The sequence below is a fragment of the Lynx canadensis genome, chromosome D1 (genome assembly GCF_007474595.2).
Source record: "Lynx canadensis isolate LIC74 chromosome D1, mLynCan4.pri.v2, whole genome shotgun sequence".
Lineage (NCBI taxonomy): Eukaryota > Metazoa > Chordata > Mammalia > Carnivora > Felidae > Lynx > Lynx canadensis.
The window spans coordinates 30,963,842-30,988,341 of NC_044312.2; the positions used below are offsets into that span (position 1 = coordinate 30,963,842).

At 39.8% G+C, this 24,500-nt stretch overlaps 1 protein-coding gene across 1 annotated transcript in view; it reads left to right on the forward strand.

Moving 5' to 3' along the window:
- Positions 1–3,166, forward strand: part of LOC115526213 (beta-galactosidase-1-like protein 2) — a 53,955-nt gene extending 50,789 nt beyond the window's left edge. Inside the window, 5 exon segments of the mRNA XM_030333691.1 lie at positions 57–132; positions 134–169; positions 915–1,031; positions 1,138–1,201; positions 2,688–3,166. Of these exon segments, the coding sequence (XP_030189551.1) occupies positions 57–132; positions 134–169; positions 915–1,031; positions 1,138–1,201; positions 2,688–3,166 (772 nt within the window).
- The last annotated feature ends 21,334 nt before the right edge of the window (positions 3,167–24,500 follow it).

A 24,500-nucleotide genomic window follows, 5' to 3' on the forward strand; every position in this document is an offset into this window, starting at 1 on the left:
TCACAACTGACATAAAGAAGGCATGACCTTTCCAATGGTGTTTGACTCTCTCTTAGGGACCTTCCTAACATTTGGAAACCAGTCTCATTCAAACCTCGGGGCCCTGCCTTCTTCCTTGGTATCCTGAGGATAGGGTAATTACCCCAAAGACACCTTCATAAAAATGGAGGTTAGTGATATTTCTCCCCTGCCCTATGTTCTCCTACCCCCATCCCAAAGGAACATTTGAGAAAAAAGCTCCTTGGTGCGTGGGCCCTGCTCTGTGAAAGGAAATGTAAGCTCTCTGGACCTCAGCTACTCTATAGCCAGCTGGAGGCTGCCCCTCCCTGGTGTTGATGAGGGTGAGAGGTGGATACTTAACACATGGATGGAGACATAAGTAGTTGTTCTAGTGGGAACAGTTGTAGAATCCACTGCATGAAGAATTTGGTGAGCATGATCCACCTGCCCCAGACATAATCCAAGATGTTGAGTCCCTCAGCCCCTTCAGAACACACATCCAGTCTGTGGTGGGGATATTGAGATTCTAATGCACATTTACTGCCATCCTAAAATTCTACAACTCAAACTATGTTTTGGGCCCAGCATGTTTTGATGAATATCTGATGGTAAATGGAAATACCCTTCCCTGCCTTTGGGCAGATATAGGGAGATGAGTTAGAATAAATGCCTTCCTTCTTGAGGCTAGGTGTTGAGCCAACCCAGTCCAAGAGAAATATCATAGAACTGTCCAGGTAATCTTCTATATAAGGCCAAGTGTGGTAATCCACTCTTTCTGAGTGTGTCTGTGACTAGGATCAGGTGTGTTTATGGTGTGTGTGTGTGTGTGTGTGTGTGTGTGTGTGTGTGCCTTCACCCTTGTGTCTTTACATTTAGAACTCAGATCTTGAATCCTCCATTCCAATCTTTTTCAGGGTTGGACGAAAGGTGTAATATTCATCAATGGACAAAATCTGGGGCGCTACTGGAATATAGGTCCCCAGGAGGCCCTTTACCTTCCAGGACCCTGGCTTCATCCTGGATCAAATGAGGTAAGCTCCCCCACTAACTCCCTCATCCCAGTCCATGTCATTTGCCTTTGCCTGAAAGAGTCATAACTTAACTCTTATAGACACCAAACCTCCTTCCTCTTGACAGATCATTGTGTTTGAAGAATTTAGACCTGGCCAGGAGATCCGGTTCACAAACATATCTCATCTAGGTATGGTATTCTGGAGGGTAAATTTGCAGCATCTGAGATCATCCTTCTGAATCTTTCTAGCTGAGCTAGAGATAAAGAAGGCAGAATTTACTATCTTCCAGAACCTGAACTCTTCCTCATTGCCTTTGCATGATAGACAGCTTATCTCTTATACCTCTGGCATAGTCTGCTCATCACTTCCTGTTTCCAAATTCCTGACTAGCTGACTCCTCTAACAGTCTTAACCCAACTCCCTGGGCCTCCCTTTCTTCTACACATTTCCACAGTGCTTTCTGGATGCCTGCCTCATAGTAAACCAAGGTCCCAATGTTTTCTATTTCTTGCCTTTCTGAAATATGTTTCCTATTACTCTCTCTTATGCTACCATGTTTGGTCATTCCAAGGCACTTTTCATAGTACTGCTTCTCAGGTTGCCACAGGGAGGGAACACACAGCCCAGTCACCACGACTAAGAAGGCTGCAGACCCTCTGTGCTTGCCCATAGTGGATGATTGGTGCCTGTGTGCCCAGCCTCCCTGATCCTTTTGTTGACAGCAGGGTCCTGATGTTCTTTTGGAGAATCATCCATGCTCCCTTCATTAGAGTCTTTGTGGGACTGATAATCAACCTGCCCTTCTTCCCCACCTGCAAACTGTCCTTCCCTGCCAAGGGTGGGCATGATATACAGGAGACCAATCAGATTTTCTTTCCAGGATATTGAATCTTGAGTGGTGTGACATAAAGTAGGAAATTGTGATGAATCCCATCCCCGGGGATGTGAGTAACCTACCCATCCTGACACCTTGGTTGCTGGAACTAACCTGTCTTCTCAACTTATCCCAATTTCTGCTTTGGGCCCACCATCCACTTCCTAACTTGCCAGTACATTTCTTTTTGGCATAGGTTAGGTAACCTTTTTCTGATGCTTATAACAAATAAACCTACTCAGTGCACACTCTGTCATATTTGCTTCAATAAAGGTTGTTTCAACCACCAAATAAAATGCTAAAAAAATGAGAATATGGTCAGAATACTTGACCTCACAACTGTAAATCTGAAGCAAAAGTGATCTTCAAGGAGATTAAATAAATGTAAATGTTAATACAGGAAATGATAGGCAGTCATATACACTCTGAATTGCAATGTTTATATAAAAAAGGTACTTTCCTTTTAACCTATGGTGCTTGTTCCATATCACACCACTGGCTTTTTCATACTCAGGGGAAAGGCCTCCTTCTTTGACACATATGACAACCAACTACCTGGTCCAGTGCTTCCTTATCACCTTATTATTCTTTACCCACCTCCTGGCTACCACCTTCGGTACCTGATTTGCAGTTCTTGATTCTGGGATCACCCAGTCCTCTGTATGCTGTAACCCTTCTGAGGCACAGCAAAGGCACAGGGAACCATTTAGGTGTCAGTGGTAAATCAACTTTGTGGCACAGCCTGGGCAGGAAGAAGGAGTTCTGTTGAGCTTCACTTTCTAAAGCCATGCAAATTCCAGCATGGTATAAACCAGCCCTGGGGTTAGTTGACAGGCTTTTTGGGAGCTTGGGAGAGTGGGTCACCACAGAGGTGAGCTGGCACTGCATCAAGGCTGCTGAGAAGACTTCCAACCCAAGACCAAAAGGAATCAATACCGGACTTCAGACCAGTTGTACAAGGAGCTGCATTCCTCCAAGAGTAAAGATCCTGAGTCCCTTCTGCATGTGCAAATGCCAGGAGAGCAGCAGCACCCAGGTGGACCAGGACTTTCCACAGCCCAAAGAGGTTGAAGAGCATGGAATTCCCTGCTTGGCCCTTCCTTCGCTGTTCCGCCACACTGGCCCGTCTCTCAGTCCAAGCTGCCAAGGAGGAAACAGCAAGCTGGAATCAGGGATCCTTTCCTCTATCTCTTGCTTCCCCTCCCACCATCACCCAGAGCTGGAAAGCATCAGTGGTCCCATATCGAAGCCTCTGACTTCACTAGAGCATAAGCCTTAGTGTGGGCATCAACTGGAGGACTTGTTAAAACACAGATTGCTGGGCTCCATCCCAGAATTTTTGGTTCAGTAAGTCAGGGGTGGGCCCTAAGGATTTGCATTTCTGCCAAGTTCCCAGGTGATATCAATATTACTGGTGAGGACCACATTTTGAGCTCTTTTATCATTAGAGCAGGATGGATCTCAACCTGTCTCAACACTATTATTCTGTTGGGCCAGATAATTCTGTGTGGGGGGGCTGTGCATGTAGGATGCTGAACAGTATCCCGGCTTTCTGCACTAGATGCCTGTAAACACAACCCCCAATTATGACACCAAAACATGTCCAGATACTGCCCCAGTCTCCTCTGGGAGCAAAATCCCTCCAGGTGAGAAACACTGCCATAGATCAAACCTGTTCTCCTCCTAGTCAGAAGTTATGTTTTCCCTACCTACAGGAAAGCACTAGGAATGGGGCCTTGGGGATCAACCCTTTATAAATAAAAGGCAAGGTGACAGAATTTGGGAAATCCTCTCTTTAAGACAGTAGTCCTATCACTCTATGACTCTGTTTTCTTCTGTATAATCCTAGTTCTGAATGACCGAAACAGCTTATTCTTTCTTTTTTGCACTGTTTTTGAAGTCCAATATTCTCACAGATAAATGGATTCCTAGAGTAAATTTCAGTTAAAGTCCTATATAGACTAGGGTGAAAAGCAAATCATGTTAACTTTTACAGATATTACTCTACAAACATATAACACAATATGGTGTGATGCTGTAAAAGGTACAGCTAATTACAGTTTCCTGGCCTTCATGATTCCTTAGTGTTCCAGGTAATGTAGAGAACACTCAGGCCAGTCAAATACTCTCACCTAATCCATGATATCCTAGTTGAAGTAGCTTTAAGGCAATTTAATGTCTTGTTTTTCCCCTGATAATCATATGTTAGTGCCTCGGTGAAATACTAGATTAACTCTAGCCTAAATATAATTTCTCCACTCAAGTGAGTTGCAGTGTGAATATTTGTCCTTCTTTAACTGTTTTGTCTTTAGGGTCAATCTGTGTTAAGTCATAGAGATACTCAAGCAAAATTTAATCAGATTGAATGTTTTCACCTAGATTCTGCCAAAAAGGTCAACAGGGGCCCTGTTTTACAGGGCAGGCTGAAGAGGTTTGGGGCTTACAGAGAAGTCTGTTCTCTCCTGTATTATACAGAGGCATTTGCACAACAGCAGTATTTCTGTCCCATAAGTTTTCTACCCTTCTAACCATAGGAACACAAATCTGGGAAGGAAGTGGAGAACGTGAAACCATTCTGTAATCTACTAAAAGCTTAGCTGGTTTTTCTCTCTTTAATTTTTTTTAATGCAACCTAAATTTGTACAGAATATGCAAGATTTGCTCCTTTTGACAAATGCATGGAAGGAAGTTAAACAGCATGGGGGCCTGGAAGGTCTTTATGTTTGTTATCCTCTGTAACTTGATATTCCTCAGGGGATACTTGCTCTCCATTGCCATGTCAGTGTAACACTATCGACGGTCCAGCCGATAACTGATTCACCCATCCCTGGCTTACTAACATTTAGATGAGCAAATGTCTCACTAGTTTTGAATGACCAGAAAAAAATCCTAATTGGCAGTCCTCCATTTCTGAAGAGACTACAAAACCAACCCAAAGGAGAACCTTATATTCTGGAGAAAGGAGTGGTAGAGTCCTTTGTTACCTAACCATCAGAGCATCATCCTCTGAAATCACTTTAGTAGCTCTTGCCCCTGGACTAGGTGACACACCCTCCATGACTGTGCAGTACAGACCAGAAGAGAGGCTCCTTTGGGAGATGGGACAGACAACAGTACTGCCAGGAGCTGGGGGTGCACTCTCTGCTTGATTCCATCACTTGCAGTAAGAATCCTTCCAGCAAAAGCAGGGCATTTTCTCTTGTTATTTTGCTTACTGAAACCCATGAAAAGCAAAAGTGAACCCACATCATCTGGAAAGAAGAGATTATGTCAGATAACAGATCCAATAGCCAAACAGTTAAGAATGGGGCTTGCTTGTATAAGGTAGTGGTTCTTCATTCTTGGTGTGTATCAGGTCACCTGGAGAGCTAATAAAAAATATAATGATCCAGGCTTACTGAAGTAGCATGGGGCCTACATGTCCTAGTCTTACCAAGTTCCCCAGGTGATGCTGATAAACACCAAAACTAGAGAACATTGCTCAAGGGCACTAAATTTGGCTGCACATTGGAATCATCTGGGGGAAATTTGTAAAAATAATATATTTATGTTCCATCTCCATAGGGTTTGATTTAATAGGTATGGAGTACAGTGTAGATATCAAGATTTTTAAAACTAGTTATTAATTAATTTAAAACAATATAAATAAACTCACTGTCTTATGAACACAAATTTTAAAAGTACACTTAAAAATTCAGTGAGAAGTATTTCATTGTTTTACATTTTGTCAAGTGTCTTTAGGCAAAATAGATGATAGCTGAATTCTCATATATGTTTCTACATTCCTTCTGTGTTGTGATATGTTGTTTTGGCTGAAGCATATGAAGAAACTCCAGCCTAGCATAGATGTGTAACTGGAATAAGGAGTATTTTAATAGCCTGAACAGATAATTATTATGGATATTATTCTATGGTATTACACCAAAATTTTACAAGAAGTACTTTCTTAAAGATTAGTAGAAATGTGGAATCTAAAATCATATAAACTTCTTTAACTCAGTTATGTTAAGATCCATTGGTCTAGCTTAACATGGATCTTTATTCAAGGATGTTCTTGTAACATCATGCATTGGTTCACTGACTATGATAATATTCAAAATATTGACACATTTCATCATCCAATATGAAAAAATTCAGGCATTAATATCACCACCAGTATCATAGGAAAAATCTTTCAAGATTTGAGGGGCTATCAAGCTACTGGTGATGGATACAAATCTTCCAAAATACTAATTTTATTTTTATTCATTATTATTATTTTAAATGTTTATTCATTCTTGAGAGACACACTGAGCATGAGTGGGGGAGAGGAAGAGAGAGAGAAGGAGACACGGAATCAGAAGCAGGCTCCAGAGTCTGAGCTGTCAGCACAGAGCCCCCGCGAGGCTTGAACCCAGAACCATGAGATTAGGACCTGAGCTAAAGTCAGACGCTCAACTGACTGAACCACCCAGGTGCCCCCCAAAATACTAATTTTAATTGAAGTTTGAGGTTTTTTCATTAGCAACAAGTATTGTCAGTTATCATCCTTCAAGTGATTAGGCTCACTTTGTTCTCTTTTTCTTTTTTTAAAAGACAATTTTATGAGATATAATTCACATTACCATAAACTTAAAACTTTTTAAAGTGTAAAATATAGTGGGTTTTAGTACATTCAGAGTTGTGCAATGATCACCACCATCTAAACTCTAGAACGTTTTTATAGCCCTCACACTGTTAGCACTAACTCCTCATTTCCTCCTCCTCTCAGCCCTGGGCAACTCTAGTTGACTTTCTGTCCCCATGGATTTGCCTATTCTGGGCACTTCATAAATAGAATGCTACAATGGTCTGGTCTTTTGTGACTGGCTTTTTTTCATTTACTATGTTTTCAAGGTTCATCCATGTTGTAGCACGTATCAGAATTTTTTTTTTTCATTTCTTTGGCTGAAGAATATTCCATTGTGTGGATAGACCACATTTTGTTTATCTTTTCATCATTGGTGGACGTCTGAGTTGTTTCCACTCTTAGTATATTATGAATAGTGCTGCTCTGAACATTCATGTGCAACATTTTATTTGGACATGTGTTTTAATTTCTCCTGGGAATTCTCCTAAGAGTGGCACTGTTGGATCATATGGTAACTGTATGTTTAACATCTTGAGGAACTGCCAAACTCATTTCAAAGTAGCTGTATCATTTTACAATCCCACCAGTTATATGAGGGTCCCCAAATCTCAACATCCTCACTGACATTGTTAACTATCATTTTGGTTTTAGTTATCCTTTGTTTTTGTGAAGTGGGTACTCACCATGGTTTTGATTTACACTTCCCTAATGATAATATGATATTATGATAATGAATGATAATGTGGAGCATCTTCCATGAATTTTTTGGCCATTTGTTTACCTGCTTTGGAGGAATGTTTATTAAAATCTTTTGACACACGCTTTATCATTTTTAAAATTTAGGTCATTTTTTAATTGTTGAGTTTGCATATTTTACATACAAGGTTCTTACCAGATAATATGATTTGTGAATATCTCCTCTCATTCTGGGGTTCATTTTATGTATAGTGTCGTCTGAAGCACCACAGTTTTTAATTTAATGAAGCCAACACATCTATTTAGTTCTTTTGTTGCTCATGCTTGATGTCATTTATATCTAAGAAACCATTGCTTAACTCAAGGTTATAAAGAAGTTAATTATATGTGTTCTAGGAGCCTTATAGTTTTAACTCTTACATTTAGGTCTATGATGTATTTGAGTTAATTTGAGGGTCCAACTTTATTCTTTTGCAAAAGGATATCCATGTGTCTCCTCACCATTTGTTGAAATGACTATTTTTCCCCCATTGAATTGTCTTGGAACATTTGCCAAAAATTAATTGGCCATAAATATGTGGGCTTATTTTTGGACTATCGGTTCTGTTCCATTCACTTTTATGTCTATCTTTAGGCTTACCACACTGTCCTGATCACTGTAGCTTCATGTTAAGTTTTAAAATCAGGAAATGTGACTCTCCTGATTTTGTTCTTTTCCAAAGTTGTTTTGGATATTCTGGTGGACACAGAGGTTTTTAAAAGCTTTCCAGACGATTCCATTTTGCAGCTAGGTTTGAAAATCACTGCTTCTAATGGACACAAATTGTTTGGGTATCCTCGCCACCTTCCTAACCTCTCATCACTTGTAAGTTTGACAATTGTCTCTTAAATGTTTTATCCGCAAATTCTGATGGTTTCTATTTACTTTTCAACATCTTAATCTTATTTTCCTTTTCTTTGTATTATTGAATTAGCTATAATGACAGCAAAATTGTCTATTCAATAGTCTTTCCCCTTTCTTCCTTGCTAATAACCGTGATTTTGTTGGAAGGCAATGTGCCCCAGGTCATCAGATTTAACTCTCATCAGGTCAACAATCAATATTATCTACACATATCCAACCAAATGTCTTATTCAATGATACAAGTGGAGAAATATCCACATTAAATTCTGGGGAAACACAGGAGCTCCCAGGAGCTCCCCTATCACCATTTGTCAACATTTTAGTGGCAGTCCTAGCCAACAAGACAACAACAAAAATGATACATGGAAAAAAGAGTTGAAATACAAAATACAGAATTTTAATTGTGAACAACATGATCATCTTCATACAAATCTCAAGAGAATTCATTGACAACCTGTTAGAAATTAGAAAGTTACTAGATTCAAGGTTGAAATATAAGAATTAATCAAGAGACTACACGCGAGCAAGCACCAATTATAGCATGTCATAGGAAAAATATATTGTTCATGATAACAATAGATACTATAAACTTTCTGAGAGTAAGCCTAACAAAAGGTACAAGACCATTATGGAGAAAAATGTAAACTTTAATTAAAACACATAAAAGAAGACTTTAATATATGGAAAGATATACCCTGTTTATGGATAGAAAGACTTAATATTATTGCAATTTAATTAAGGTATACTTTAATGTAATTCCAACCAAAATCCCAATAATTCATGGCATTTATCAAAGTAATTCTAAAATTCATGCAGTCCAATAAGAAAGCAAGATTCACTCTGGCACTTATTAAAATGTCTGACAATAATTACAAAAATTTAAACAGTGTTCCTTATGTGCTAGGCACTGTTCTGAGAGTTTTATATTTACTACATTAACTAATACGATCAGTCCTCATAAATGGGCCTGTGTTGTAAGCATGTTAATTGTTAACAAAAGTCATGTCCACCAGCTTTGAGTGGGGACTAGAGCAAGAAAGGCTGTCATACAAATGCAGGGCACCTGGTGGGTCAATCTCCATCTCAAAAGCAGCTCTTGACTCAGTGCAACCCTGGGACATCAAGGGACCACCACATTAAACTGCTGTTGTAAAATACTACATTTGAAACTTTTCTCCTAAATTAATACCTGGGAAACAGGGTCCCATAATTTTATTAACTCCAGAGTTTCAAAAAGGTGGCAATAAACTGACTGGAGCAGTAAGGGAAAGAAAACAAATCCAGTGCAAGTGCCCCCACTCTGCCCCACTCCATTCTTAAATCCTGATGCCTGCCTCTCTGTCACTGGGCTCCTGTTTTCTTCTACACCAGGTCAGCTAACTTGGCAATTATAGGGCTTGTGCATACCTAGTTATAGCCTCTGTACATGTTTGGGGTTGGGCTGGGAGACTTGCTAGTATAGATCCTGTCAGGAAACAAGTCAGGAACTGCTATATTTTTCTCTATTTTAGTATTTTTTTTAAATAAGAAGACGCACAAAAAGTAGAATTTCTTATTTCAAAGCTTAATGCATATGAAAAAGACATTGCAGTAATGATTCTGTATACAAGTAAGAAAAACAAAGTATTAGGAGAGAGGAGAGTGTGGGGTTATTGCAATTCCAAAATAAATAATTAACTGTACTTAGCTCTTAGTAGACACGTAATAAGTTTTTCCTATTGCTATCCAAGACATAACATCAGAGACTCCCAGGAAAGGGGAGGAAGAGAACACCTCACAGACATGCTGATGTCTGTGAAAATTTATACTAGAGTTGTAATTTTTGTTATGCTAAGGAGAAATTTTACTTACAAAGAATCCTAGAGAGACAGCACATACTGAAAAGCCCCAAATCCCACAAACACAAGAGAGTTGTCACTCAGCTTATACTCCTATTTAGATTGAAATTTCTGGTGTTCCATTACTTCAAAAAGCTGCCCTACAAAGGGCATCAAGGAACTCCCAGCATAATTTAAAATGTAGAAAGTGAAAGGAAAGAGAACCTTTTTTCACTAGTTCAGATTTTGAGTGAACTTTATTTATTTTGGTCTTAAAATGGAAATGCATCCATTTTGCTTTAAGAACTCTGAACACAGAGGCATTGAATCCTATAATGAGAGCTTATAAACCTGGAACAAATTCTACCCAAGAATTAAAGAATCAGAATCAGGATCATGCAAAACTGGTCTGAGCAGACTCACACGGACTTGCTTCCCAGCATGCCCCGTAACCTCCTCCAATGCAGTCTGGGCCTTAAACCTGCTTTATCCTGACCTAATGATGGACATCCATTGCTTGACATTTCTCAGAATAATTAGAGAAAAGAAAAGGAAGCTGCATTGTAGATAAGTACAAATCAGTAAGATAAATGAATGGAGTCTCTTTCAGAATTCCCTGTTCAGAGCAGTGGCCATTGATGGAATGGGGAGATAAAGATAAGCTTTCTATTTCTGGTCTTACGAAAGCATACTTAATTACAGCATTCCACAAACACTGCATGACGTTCAAGCACAGCTGATTAAGAAAGGATCAGCATTGAATTAGGACAAAATCCAAGACCCAATTTCCTAAAGGGCTCATCTTAGGAAAAATCTGTGGGCTTCAGCCTGGAGAGACATTCTACAGCCAATCCAAGATAAAAAGCCAGTCATTTAGCCACTAACTACAGAGAAAAAAGCCCAGCACTTGGTTGGACTCTGAAAATTGTAGACAGTACATCTCACACAAGGGATTTTTGCTGACGCAATTATCCTTAGTCACTAGACAGATGGTCAAATTTCCTGGGACCTCCTACAGCCTTGGAAGTAGTCTAGGAGAGAGTAAATCCATCATTTCCACAGAACGTCCTACTTCTCTGGCCCTACAGGATTACTAGTATTTGTGGCCACCTCAGAGCCAGTTGAAACCTTTGGCAATAAGGCTCTACTGACATTATCAGTCTCTGTGCTTTTGGGCTTGAGGACTTCTTTTTTCTGAGAAGCTGTGGAAGAGAGGTTGCCTCATAAAACAGTCATAACTATCTGATCCATCATTTTCATCTTGAAAATGGTCCTCTCCATCACAATCCCAGACTTTAGCCTCTACTACAAAGCTGTAATCATCAAGACAGTATGGTATCGGCACAAAAACAGACACATAGACCAATGGAATAGAATAGAGAACCCAGAATTGGACCCACAAATGTATGGCCAACTAATCTTTGACAAAGCAGGAAAGAATATCCAATGGAAAAAAGACAGTCTCTTTAACAAATGGTGCTGGGAGAACTGGACAGCAACATGCAGAAGAATGAAACTACACGACCTTCTTACACCATACCCAAAAATAAACTCAAAATGGATGAAAGACCTAAATATGAGACAGGAAACCATTAAAACCTTAGGGAAGAAACCAGGCAACAATCCCTTTGACCTCAGCCACAGTAATTTCTTGCTCACCACATCTCCAAAGGCAAGGGAATTAAAAGCAAAAATGAACTATTGGTATATCATCAAGATGAAAATCTTCCGCACTGCAAAGGAAACAATCAACAAACTTAAAAGGCAACCAAAGGAATGGGAAAAGATATTTGCAAATGACATATTGGATAAAGGGTTAGTATCCAAAATCTATGAAGAACTTACCAAACTCAACACCCAAAAAACAAATAATCCAGTGAAGAAATGGGCAGAAGACATCAATAGACTTTTTTCCAAAGAAGACATCCAGGTGGCCAACAGACACATGAAAAGATACTCAACATCACTCATCATCAGGAAAATACAAATCAAAACTACAATGAGATATCAACTCACACCAGAGTGGCTAACATGAACAACTCAGGAAACAACAGATGCTGGTGAGGATGTGGAGAAATGGGAACCCTCTTGCACTCCTGGTGGGAATGCAAACTGGTGCAGCCACTCTGGAAAACAATGTGGAGGTTCCTCAAAAAACGAAAAATAGAACTACCCTATGACCCAGCAATAGCACTACTAGGAATTTGTCCAAAGGATACAGGAGTGCTGAGTCATAGGAGCACATGTCCCCAATGTTTATAGCAGCACTTTCAACAATAGGCAAATTATGGAGAGAGCCCAAATGTCCATCAACTGATGAATTGATAAAAAAAGATGTGGTTTAAGTATACAATGGAATACTACTTAGCAGTGAGAAAAAATGAAATCCTTCCATTTGCATAACGTGGATGGAGCTGGAGGGTATTATGCTAAGTGAAATAAGTCAGTCAGAGAAGGACAGATATCATATGTTTTCACTCATATGTGAATTTGAGAAACTTAACAGGAGACCATGGGGGAAGAGAAGGGGAAAAATAGTTACAAACAGAGAGGGAGGGAGGCAAACCATAAGAGACTCTTAAAAACGGAGAACAAACTGAGGGTTGATGGGGGGGGGACTAGGGAGAGGGGAAAATGGGTGATGGACATTAAGGAGGGCACTTGTTGGGATGAGCACTGGGTAAGCAATGAATCACATGAATCTACCCCCAAGACCAAGAGCACATTATGTACGCTGTATGGTAGCCAACTCGATAATAAATTATATTTAAAAAAATCTTCCAATGGAAGATCCCACAGTCTACACAAAGAGAATCAAATTCCTCATTGATCATGACCCCCCACGCCCACAGAAACACACAATGACCCCATCTACATTTCCAGTTATTTCCCACTACTTCTCTGCACATACTAAAATTGGATTTTTCACTGTTCCCTAAATCATAGCTCCATTAATGGTGTTCTTTCCAGTAAAAAAAAAAAAAAAGGAAAAGAAGAAATCTGTCTTCTCATAACTAAATTTCCATCTTGTAAAACAAACAAAAAACAACAACAAAAAAAACAAACTCCAAGAAGCTCCAGTATGGTATGAAATTGATACGTCCTATTATTAGCTACACTTGCCTCCAAAGACAAGCATCACCTTCATATGCAGGGAGTCTTTTCCTTACCCCAATTTAACTTTGCCTATTATATTACTGGATTGGGGTCTTATCTATAAGATTTAATACATGAAAAGACAAATTCACTCACAGGTGAAGTAGTTTGCCCTAAAATGGAAATATCCAATAGAATTTGAAGCCGTCTAACATAGAGGTGATAAATTGCCAATAGCCTCACATAATTGAATTATTTCACAGTAGGTTTAACTTCAAAGGGGTTCATGGCTAAAGAGCAATGTCTGGAATACCTTTACATAGACCAATGGACCAACAATAATGTCCTAACTGTAATCTAGGACTGGATTATGACAGACCTCTATATGGAAACAGATACAATTTACTAGATACTCAGTCTTTATGTTACATGTGCATATAACAATGCAAATATGCATGAAGCAACACCATCTAAAGAAAGTTATCTGGACTGCGATCCCCCCAAAACAGTTCTTTTAACATGTATGGGAACTACCATTCTCTCCATGGAAGCAGTTCACCTGGCTCTTGTCAGTCATTTATGTGTTGTGCACAACCATACCACTCTATCTTTGGCTCAGCTCCCAGGTATCCAAAACTCAGGGGCTGGGGAACTAGGAGAATTTGAAGAGTAACAGAATATTTCTCTCCTTTTTTAATGATTAAGTACCCACCTCTTCTATGTTTTCTCTTTTGTGCCTGTTCAATCTCAGCAGGCAAGTGGACATAGATCATATTGTGCTTTCTTTTTTTTTTCTTATGCAAGAGTCACATCTGTATTCACAAAGTCACAGGCAGTGGCCAAGGGGGACATGGATGCCTGGGTGTTATGTGGGTTTAATTATTAATTCAATAATTAATTTAAATATGAAATTTGTTGTCAAATTGGTTTCCTTTTTGTTTGTTTTTTGTTTCTTGTTTTTTCTGTTTTAATATGAAATTTATTGTCAAATTGGTTTCCATACAACACTCAGTGCTCATCCCAACAGGTGCCCTCCTCAATACCCATCACCCACCCAACCCTCCCTCCCACCCCCATCAACCCTCAGTTTGTTCTCAGTTTTTAACAGTCTCTTATGCTTTGGCTCTCTCTCTCTCTCTCTAACCTCTTTTTTTTTCTTCCCCTCCCCCATGGGTTTCTGTTAAGTTTCTCAAGATCCACATAAGAGTGAAAACATATGGTATCTGTCTTTCCCTGTATGCCTTATTTCACTTAGCATAACACTCTCCAGTCCCATCCACGTTGCTACAAAAGGCCATATTTCATTCTTTCTCATTGCCACGTAGTATTCCATTGTGAATATAAACCACAATTTCTTTATCCATTGATCAGTTGATGGACATTTAGGCTCTTTCCATAATTTGGCTATTGTTGAAAGTGCTGCTATAAACATTGGGGTACAAGTGCCCCTATGCATCAGCACTCCTGAATCCCTTGGGTACATTTCTAGCAGTGCTATTGCTGGGTCATAAGGTAGGTCTATTTTTAATTTTTTGAGGAACCTCCACACTGTTTTCCAGAGCAGCTGCACCCGTTTGCATTCCCACCAACAGTGCAAGAGGGTTCCCGTTTCTCCACATCCTTGACAACATCTATAGTCTCCTGATTTGTTCATTTTAGCCACTCTGACTGGCATGAGGTGGTATCTGAGTGTGGTTTTGATTTGTATTTCCCTGATGATGAGTGACGTTGAGCATCTTTTCATGTGCCTGTTGGCCATCTGGATGTCTTCTTTACAGAAGTGTCTATTCATGTTTTCTGCCCATTTCTTCACTGGATTCTTTGTTTTTCGGGTGTGGAGTTTGGTGAGTTCTTTATAGATTTTGGATACTATCCCATTGTCCGATATGTCATTTGCAAATATCTTTTCCCATTCCGTTGGTTGCCTTTTAGTTTTGTTGATTGTTTCCTTTGCAATGGAGAAGGTTTTTTATCTTCATAAGGTCCCAAAAGTTCATTGTTCCTTTTAATTCCCTTGCCTTTGGGGATGTGCCAAGTAAGAAATTGCTGCGGCTGAGGTCAGAGAGGTCTTTTCCTGCTTTCTCCTCTAGGGTTTTGATGGTTTCCTGTCTCACATTCAGGTCCTTTATCCATTTTGAGTTTATTTTTGTGAATGGTGTAAGAAAGTGGTCTAGTTTCATCCTTCTACATGTTGCTGTCCAGTTCTCCCAGCACCATTTGTTAAAGAGACTGTCTTTTTTCCATTGCATATTCTTTCTTGCTTTGTCAAAGATTAGTTGGCCATACGTTTGTGGGTCTAGTTCTGGGGTTTCTATTCTATTGCATTGGTCTATGTGTCTGTTTTTGTGCCAATACCATGCTGTCTTGATTACAGCTTTGTAGTAGAGGCTAAAGTCTGGGATTTTGATGCCTCCTGCTTTGGTCTTCTTCTTCAAAATTACTTTGGCTATTCAGGGCCTTTTGTGATTCCATACAAATTTTAGGATTGCTTGTTCTAGTTTTGAGAAGAATGCTGGTGCAATTTTGATTGGGTTTGCATTGAATGTGTAGATAGCTTTGGGTAGTATTGACATTTTAACAATATTTATTCTTCCATTCCATGAGCATGCAATGTTTTTCCATTTCTTTTTTTTTTTCAACTTTTTTAAATTTATTTTTGGGACAGAGAGAGACAGAGCATGAACGGGGGAGGGGCAGAGAGAGAGGGAGACACAGAATCGGAAACAGGCTCCAGGCTCCGAGCCATCAGCCCAGAGCCCGACACAGGGCTCGAACTCACGGACCGTGAGATCGTGACCTGGCTGAAGTCGGATGCTTAACCGACTGCGCCACCCAGGCGCCCCTGTTTTTCCATTTCTTTATGTCTTCTTCAATTTCCTTCATAAGCTTTCTATAGTTTTCAGCACACAGCTCTTTTACAGCTTTGGTTAGGTTTATTCCTAGGTATTTTCTGATTCTTGGTGCAATTGTGAATGGGATCAGTTTCTTTATTTGTCTTTCTGTTGCTTCATTGTTAGTGTATAAGAATGCAACTGATTTCTGTACATTGATTTTGTATCCTGCAACTTTGCTGAAGTCATGTATCAGTTCTAGCAGACTTTTGGTGGAGTCTACCGGGTTTTCCATGTATAATATGTCATCGGCAAAAAGTGAAAATTTGACTTCATCTTTGCCAATTTTGATGCCTTTGATTTCCTTTTGTTGTCTGATTGCTGATGCTAGCACTACCAACACTATGTTAAACAACAGGAGTGAGAGTGGCCATCCCTGTCGTGTTCCTGCACTCAGGGAGTTCTCAGTTTTTCCACATTGAGGATGATATTAGCTGTGGGCTTTACATAAATGGCTTTTATGATGTTTAAGTATGTTCCTTCTGTCCTGACTTTCTCGAGGGTCTTTATTAAGAAAAGATGCTGAATTTTGTCAAATGTTATTTCTGCATCGATTGACAGGATCATATGGTTCTTTTCTTTTCTTTTATTAATGTGATGTATCACATTGATTGATTTGCGAATGTTGAACCAGCCCTGCTTCCCAGGAATGAATCCCACTTAATCATGGTGTATAATTCTTTTTATATGCTATTGAATTCGATTTGCTAGTATCTAGTTTAGAATTTTTGCATCCATATTCATCAGGGATATTGGCCTATGGTTCTCTTTTTTTGATGGGTCTCTGTCTGGTTTAGGAATCAAAGTAATTCTGGCTTCAGAGAATGAGTCTGGAAGTTTTCCTTCCCTTTTATTTTTTGGAACAGCTTGAGAAGGATAGGTATTATCTCTGCTTTAAATATCTTGTATAATTCCCCAGGGAAACCATCTGGTCCTGGACTCTTATTTATTGGGAGATTTTTGATAACTGGTTCAATTTCTTCAGTGGTTATGGGTCTGTTCAAGTTTTCTGTTTCTTCCTGTTTGAGTTTTGGAAATTGTGGGCGCTTAGGAATTTGTCCATTTCTTCCAGGTAGTCCAGTTTTTTGGCATGTAATTTTTCATAATATTCCCTGATAATTGGTTGTATTTCTGAGTGATTGGTTGTAATAATTCCATTTGCATTCATGATTTTATCTATTTGGGTCCTCTCCCTTTTCTTTTTGAGAAGCCTGGCTAGAGGTTTATCAATTTTGTTTATTTTTTCAAAAAAACAACTCTTGGTTTCATTGATCTGCTCTACAGGTTTTTTTAGAGTCTGTATGGTTTATTCCTGCTCTGATCTTTATTATTTCTCTTCTTCTACTGTATTTAAGCTGTCTTTGCTGTTCTGCTTCTATTTCCTTTAGGTGGGCTGTTAAAATTTGTATTTGTGATTTTTCTTGTTTCTTGAGATAGGTCTGGATTGCAATGTATTTTCCTCTTAGGACTGCCTTCGCTGCATCCCAAAGCATTTGGATTGTTGTATTTTCATTTTCATTTGTTTCCATATATTTTTTAATTGCTTCTTTATTGCCTGTTGGCCCATTCATTCTTTAGTAGGGTATTCTTTAATCTCCATGTTTTTGGAAGTTTTCCAGACTTTTTTCTGTGGTTGATTTCAACCTTTATAGCATTGTGGTCTGAAAGTGTGCATGGTATGATCTCAATTCTTTTATACTTATGAAGGGCTGTTTTGTGACCCAGCATGTGGTCTATCTTGGAGAAGGTTCCATGTGCACTCGAGAATAAACTATATTCAGTTGCTTTGGGATGCAGAGTTCTAAATATATCTGTCAAGTCCATCTGATCCAATGTATCATTCAGGGCCCTTGTTTCTTTATTGATGCTGTGTCTAGATGATCTATCCATTGTTGTAAGTGGAGTATTAAAGTCCCCTGAAATTACCACATTCTTATCAATAAGGTTGCTTATGTTTGTTATTGTTTTATATATTTGGGGGTCCCATATTCGGTGCATAGACATTTATAATTGTTAGCTCTTCCTGATGGATAGACCCTGTAATTATTATGTAATTCCCTTCTTCATCTCTTGTTAACAGCCTTTAGTTTAAAATCTAGTTTGTCTGATATAAGTATGGCTACTCCAGCTTTCTTTTGACTTCCAGTAGCATGATAAATAGTTCTCCATCCCCTTCCTTTTAATCTGAAAGTGTCCTCAGGTCTAAAATGAGTCTCCTTGGGGCGCCTGGGTGGCGCAGTCGGTTAAGCGTCCGACTTCAGCCAGGTCACGATCTCGCGGTCCGTGAGTTCGAGCCCCGCGTCGGGCTCCGGGCTGATGGCTCGGAGCCTGGAGCCTGTTTCCGATTCTGTGTCTCCCTCTCTCTCTGCCCCTCCCCCGTTCATGCTCTGTCTCTCTCTGTCCCAAAAATAAATAAACATTGAAAAAAAAAATTTAAAAAAAAAAATAAAAAAAAAATAAAATGAGTCTCCTGTAGGTAGCAAATAGATGGGTCTTGTTTTTTTTTTTTTTTTTCCGTTCTGATACCCTATGTCTTTTGGTTGGTGCATTTAGTCCATTTCCATTGTGTTATTATAGAAAGATACGGGTTTAGAGTCATTGTGATGTCTGTAGGTTTCATGCTTGTAGTGATGTCTCCGGTACTTTGTCTCACAGGATCCCCCTTAGGAACTCTTGTAGGGTTGGTTTAGTGGTGATGAATTCCTTTAGTTTTTGTTTGTTTGGGAAGGCCTTTATCTCTCCTTCTATTCTAAATGACCGAGTTTCTGGATAAAGGATTCTCAGCTGCATATTTTTTCTGTTCATCACATTGAAGATTTGCTGCCATTCCTTTCTGGCCTGCAAAGTTTCAACAGATAGATCCGTCACTAGTCTTATCAGTCTCCCTTTATGTGTTAGAGTGTGTTTATCCCTAGCTGCTTTCAGAATTTTCTCTTTATCCTTGTATTTTGCCAGTTTCACTATGATATGTAATGCAGAAGATTGATTCAAGTTATGTCTGAAGGGAGTTCTCTGTGCCTCTTGGATTTCAATGCCTTTTTCCTTCCCCAGGTCAGGGAAGTTCTCAGCTATGATTTGTTGAAGTACACCTTCAGCCCCTTTCTCTCTCTCTTCCTCCTCTGGAGTCCCTATTATATGGGTATTATTATGTTTCATTGCATCACTTAGTTCTCTAATTCTCCCCTCATACTCCTGGATTTTTTTATCTCTCTTTTTCTCAGCTTCCTCTTTTTCCATAATTTTGTCTTCTAATTCACCTATTCTTTCCTCTGCCTCTTCAATCCAAGCTGTGATCGCCTCCATTTTATTTTGCACCTCATTTATAGCATTTTTTAGCTCCTTCTGACTGTTTCTTAGTCCCGTGATCTCTGTAGCAATAGATTCTCTGCTCTCTATACTTTTTTCAAGCCCAGCGATTCATTTTATGACTATTATTTTAAATTCATTTTCTGCTATATTGCTTAAATCGTTTTTGATTGGTTTGTTAACTATCGCTACTTCCTGGAGTTTCTTTTGAGGAAAATTCTTCCGTTTTGTCATTTTGGATAGTCCCTGGAGTAGCGTGGAACTGCAGGGCTCTTCCCCTGTGCTTTCTGGAGTAACTTGTGTTGGTGGGTGGCGCTGCAGTCAGACCTGATGTCTGCCCCCAGCCCACTGCTGGGGCCACAGTCAGACTGGTGTGTACCTTATCTTCCCCTCTCCCAGGGGCAGGACTCTCTGTGGAGTGGTGTGGCCCCTGTCTGGGCCACTTGCCCACTGCAAGGCTTGTGGTGCTGCTTCTATGGGAGTTGGCATATTAGCCAGGGTGCATCCTCAAGGTGCACAGGGGCGGGAGCGACAGGCTCAGCTCTCTTTGCCTTTGGTGATCTGCTGCAGGAGGGGCCCTGCAGCACCAGGAGTGAGGCTGACCCATTGGAAGGATGGATCCATAGAAGCACAGTGTTGGGTGTTTGCATGGTGCATGCAAGTTCCCTGATGGGAACTGGTTCCCTTTGGGATTTTGGCAGGGGATGGCACCTTCCAGCACCTTTTTTCCCACCGAGCTGAGCTGTGTCCTCCAGGGCTCAAGAACTCTCCCTCCCATTGTCCTCTAGCCCTCCTGCTCTCTGAGCAGAGCTGTTGACTTATAACATTCCAGATGTTAAGTCCTGCTGGCTGTCAGAACACACTCCATTGGCCCCTCCGCTTTTGCAAATCAGACTTGGGGGCTCTGCCTTGCCGTGCGGGCTACCCCTCCACCACCCTGGCTCCCTCCCGCCAGTCCGTGTAGTGCGCACTGCCTCTCTGCCCTCCCTACCCTCTTCCGTGGGCCTCTTGTCTACACTTGGCTCCAGAGAGTCCGTTTTGCTAGTCTTATGGCGGTTTTCTGGCTATGCTTTCTTTGACTTCAGTGGATGGCCTGACAGTTCACATTGGCCAGAACCAAGACCCACCTAGAAAAACTTGAACTTGGGCATTGACTACCTAGGTTGTCCTATGGCTGCCCTCTTTGGCTTCTTTGGTCACATGTAATAAAAGCATGGAAACTGTGGAATTCATTTCTCTGGGGGAAAAGACTGGCTGCTTTCCAAGAGGGGATGATAAACTTCAGTCAGTTAGGCAGATGTAGGTCAGAACTTGAAAGGTGGGATGGAACAAAAGTGGAGTGAAAAACTTTCTTTTCCTATTATAGAAATGGAACTAATAGCCCCAAATAACCATAACTACTGTTATAGGCAGTAATTCATTATGCGAACATTTCATGGTACTGGATATGTCACTTTCATCTGTCCCAGACCATGCGTTGTTATGGATGTCTCATTCTAAGACACAGTTATGAAAACCACTATGCTGTGCTCAGTGAGAACTAGTAGAGATAATAATTATATTTAATGCTCCCTAAAGGACATGGCAGTGAAGTTATAGGTGATAAATATGAATGGCTCTGGAGTTTTCTGTTCTCCTAACATCTAGTTAACTGAGCAGAAAGCTGGCTTACTATGTCTGAGTTAGGTCAACAGAAAGCTGATAGGAGCTGATTATCAGCCTAAGATTTTTCTTTTTAATGTCACTTCTTCAACCAGAGAACCTCCATTATTATATAGACATGTGTATGTTTCCTGCCTTCCTGACCTATAAATGTGTAGGTCATTATAGGTTAGGCCTATGATGCATACTGATCAGTTGGCTTAAGCACTGGGATGATAAGAATTGAGGAAAGGGATAAATTGTATAAATTCTACTACTTTGCCAGTTGTGTTTGTCCCCAGTAATGCTTAATGTGTATATGTATTGTGTGGCAGTAATGGTGTGTGTTTGGAATTCCTTTGTGCAACATTTCTGAATATCCATGCTTCCACTCTTACTGATGTACAAAACTTAAGTTTTGCTGTGGAATCTATGCCTTAGACAAGGATAGCCCCAACTTCTGGCAGAAATAAATTCTCACTGATCTAAGCCAATTATGGTAATCCTATTGTGTTTATCAGTGATTGGTTTGGAGGTGGGCCTATGCTCTTATAATGAACCATGAGACATAAGTGAAGTCTGCTGAAAACTTTCTTACTTTTAAAACAAGACACACAGACTCAGAGTTAAGATGGTGGAAGAGTATGGGAATTCTGAGCTTGTCGCCTCTCTGAAACACAGCTAGATCAGCACCAAACTATTTTGAACACCTAGGAAGCTGATCTGAGGATTAATGCAACAATATGCATAACTTGAGTCACAGAACTTGGCAGATATGTAGTGCAGAGAAGTGAACTGGGGGAGAGAAAAGCTGTAGAGGGTAGGGAGTTATTTTGGTGCAGAGAAGACAGAGAGAGAAAGAGAAAGGGGAGAGTGCAGCACATTGGGATTTTGCAAGAAAAACACTTGCCTTGAAAGTAGAGAGAAAGAGAAAGAAACAGAAACACTTGCAGGGAACTGAACAAGAAATCTGTTCCCCAAAACCATTGAGAAGGAAAAAGGAGGCTTCAAAACCATCAGGATTCTATAAACAGTGGAGTGCAGGGTTTGAAGATTTGGAGTTCACTGCCTGGCAATGCTCTGGTGAGGAAGTAGGGTGAATACCCAGGAGAAGTCAGTGTGGTCTAAGGGATCCATGTGCCACACAGGAAGAAGTGGTTACCCTGCTTGGAGCTCATTTAGTAAAGGCCATGTGGCCTCCCTGCAGGCAAAGGTCCCAGCATACCCTGGAAAGCAGCACCTTTGCTGGTATTGAACAAAGGCATCAGAGTGCAGTGAAACGTGGTGCGGTTTGTGTGTTGTGATTTGCCATAATCTCTGAACTTTTGCCACTGTGGAATCGCACATTTTCTGTCACATGCTGGCCTGATATTGCTCAGCAAGACCTTCCCCCACAAGCTTGGAATGGGTGTAAGCTGTGGGGGTCTCTCAAGTATGAGGTTTTGAAACACAGCCCCATCTGATATAAAATACTGGAGAGAGGTTTCACCTGGCAGGTGGACAGCTTGGACACCAACAGGGTAGAGGTGGGGAGTGGACAGAGGCCTGAGAGAAAGGAAGAGTGCTTTATCTCAGATTGGTGAGAGCACAAAGATCCTGTACCAGAGAACTAGGGAGCTCGGTGAAGCCATTTTCACCTCTACCCGGCACATGGATTCACCCCAGTAAGCTAAGCAGTACCACCTAGTGGAGAATTGAGCTATTACACCAACCCCTGTCAACTGCACTCAACCGAGAAGACAAGCACAAATCCTTCCACCTACTGGACTACAGTGTGGTTCAAAGTTTCAGTTCTAGGGGAAACGGATATAACTGGATTCGGGTTTTGTTCTGTTTGCTGGCTCGTTTATTTATTTATTTTTGTTTTCTTTACTTCTGTTTTTACTTAGATTGTTTTCTTTTTTTCTTTCTTTTCTTTCTCTTTCTTGGATAAAGAAAGTAAATTCTTTTTTATTTTTTTAATTTTATTTATTGTATTTTAAAAATTTTATTCTATTTTATTTTCTTAATTTTATTTTATTCTATTTTATTATATACATTTTTAAAATGTTTATTTATTTTTGAAAGAGAGAGAGACAGAGTGTGAGTGGGGGAAGGATGGAGAAAGAGGGAGACACAGAATCTGAAGCAGGCTCTAGGTTCTGGGCTGTCAGCACAGAGCCCAATGCAGGGATCAAACTCACAAACTGTGAGATCATGAACTGAGCCGAAGTTGGCCATTTAACTTCCACTGAGCCACCCAGGTGCCCCTGTACATTTTTTTTTAGTTTTTAAATTTTCTTAATTTTTTCCTTTACTTTCCCTTTTTCTATCAAGCCTCTTTAAACAACAAGCCAAAACACACCTAGGATCCTTTATTTGATTTTTTTCATTTTGTCTTTAATTTTTTAATTTTAATTTTTAATTTTATTATTTTTTCTTCCTCCAAAATGACAAGATGAAAGAATTCCACCCCAAAAGAAAGATGAGGAAGAAATGAAATCTAGAATTTAATCAACACAGATTAAAGTAAGATGTCTGAACTAGAATTTAAAAACATGATTAAAAGATTACTAGCTGTGGTTGAAAAAAGCAGAGAGGACACCAGAGAATCCATTTCTGATGATATAAAAGAACTAAAATCTAGTCAGGCCAAAATTTAGAATGCTATAACCAAGTTACAATCTTGAATGGATTCCATGGTGGCAAGGATGGACAAAGCAGAGCAGCGAATCACAGATATAAAAGATAAAATTATGGAGAATATTGAAGCAGAAATAAAGAGGGAAACAAAGGCAAAAGGTCATAATACAAGACTTACAGAACTCAGTGGCTTACTAAAAGGGAATAACATCTGAATCATAGGAGTCCCGGAAGACGAAGGGAGAGAAAAAAGGGCAGGTTTGTGTGAGCAAATTATAGTGGAAAACTTTCCTAATCTGGGGAAGGACACAGACATCAAATCCAAGAAGCACAAAGAACTCCCATTACATTCAGCAAAAAATGACCATCACCAAGGCATCATAGTCAAATTCACAAAATACACAAAGAAAGAATTATGAAAGCAGCAAGGGGAAAAAATTCCTTATCCAAAAGGGAAGACAGATCAGGATCACAGAAGGCCTATGCAAAGAAACATGCTGAATCAAAAAAAAAAAATGCAGTGAAGAATTATTTATCCAGCAAGACTGTCATTCACAATAGGAGAGATAATTTTGAAGACAAACAAAAGGAGCTCATGACCACTAAACCAGCCCTGCAAGAAATATTTATTTATTTATTTATTTATTTATTTATTTATTTATTTATTTATTAAATTTACATCCAAATTAGCATGTAGTGCAACAATGATTTCAGGAGTAGATTCCTTAATGCCCCTTACCCATTTAGCCCATCCCAACTCCCACACCCCATCCAGTAACCCTCTATTTGTTCTCCATATTTATGAGTCTCTTATGCTTTGTCCCCCTCCCTGTTTTTATATTATTTTGTTTCCCTTCCCTTCCCTTATGTTCATGTGTTTTGTCTCTTAAAGTCCTCATGTGAGTGAAGCCATATGATATTTGTCTTTTTCTAACTGACTAATTTGTCTTTCTCTGACTGACTAATTTGTCTTTCTCTAACTGACTATGTTTCGCCTCGCATACTACCCTCTAGTTCATCCACGTAGTTGC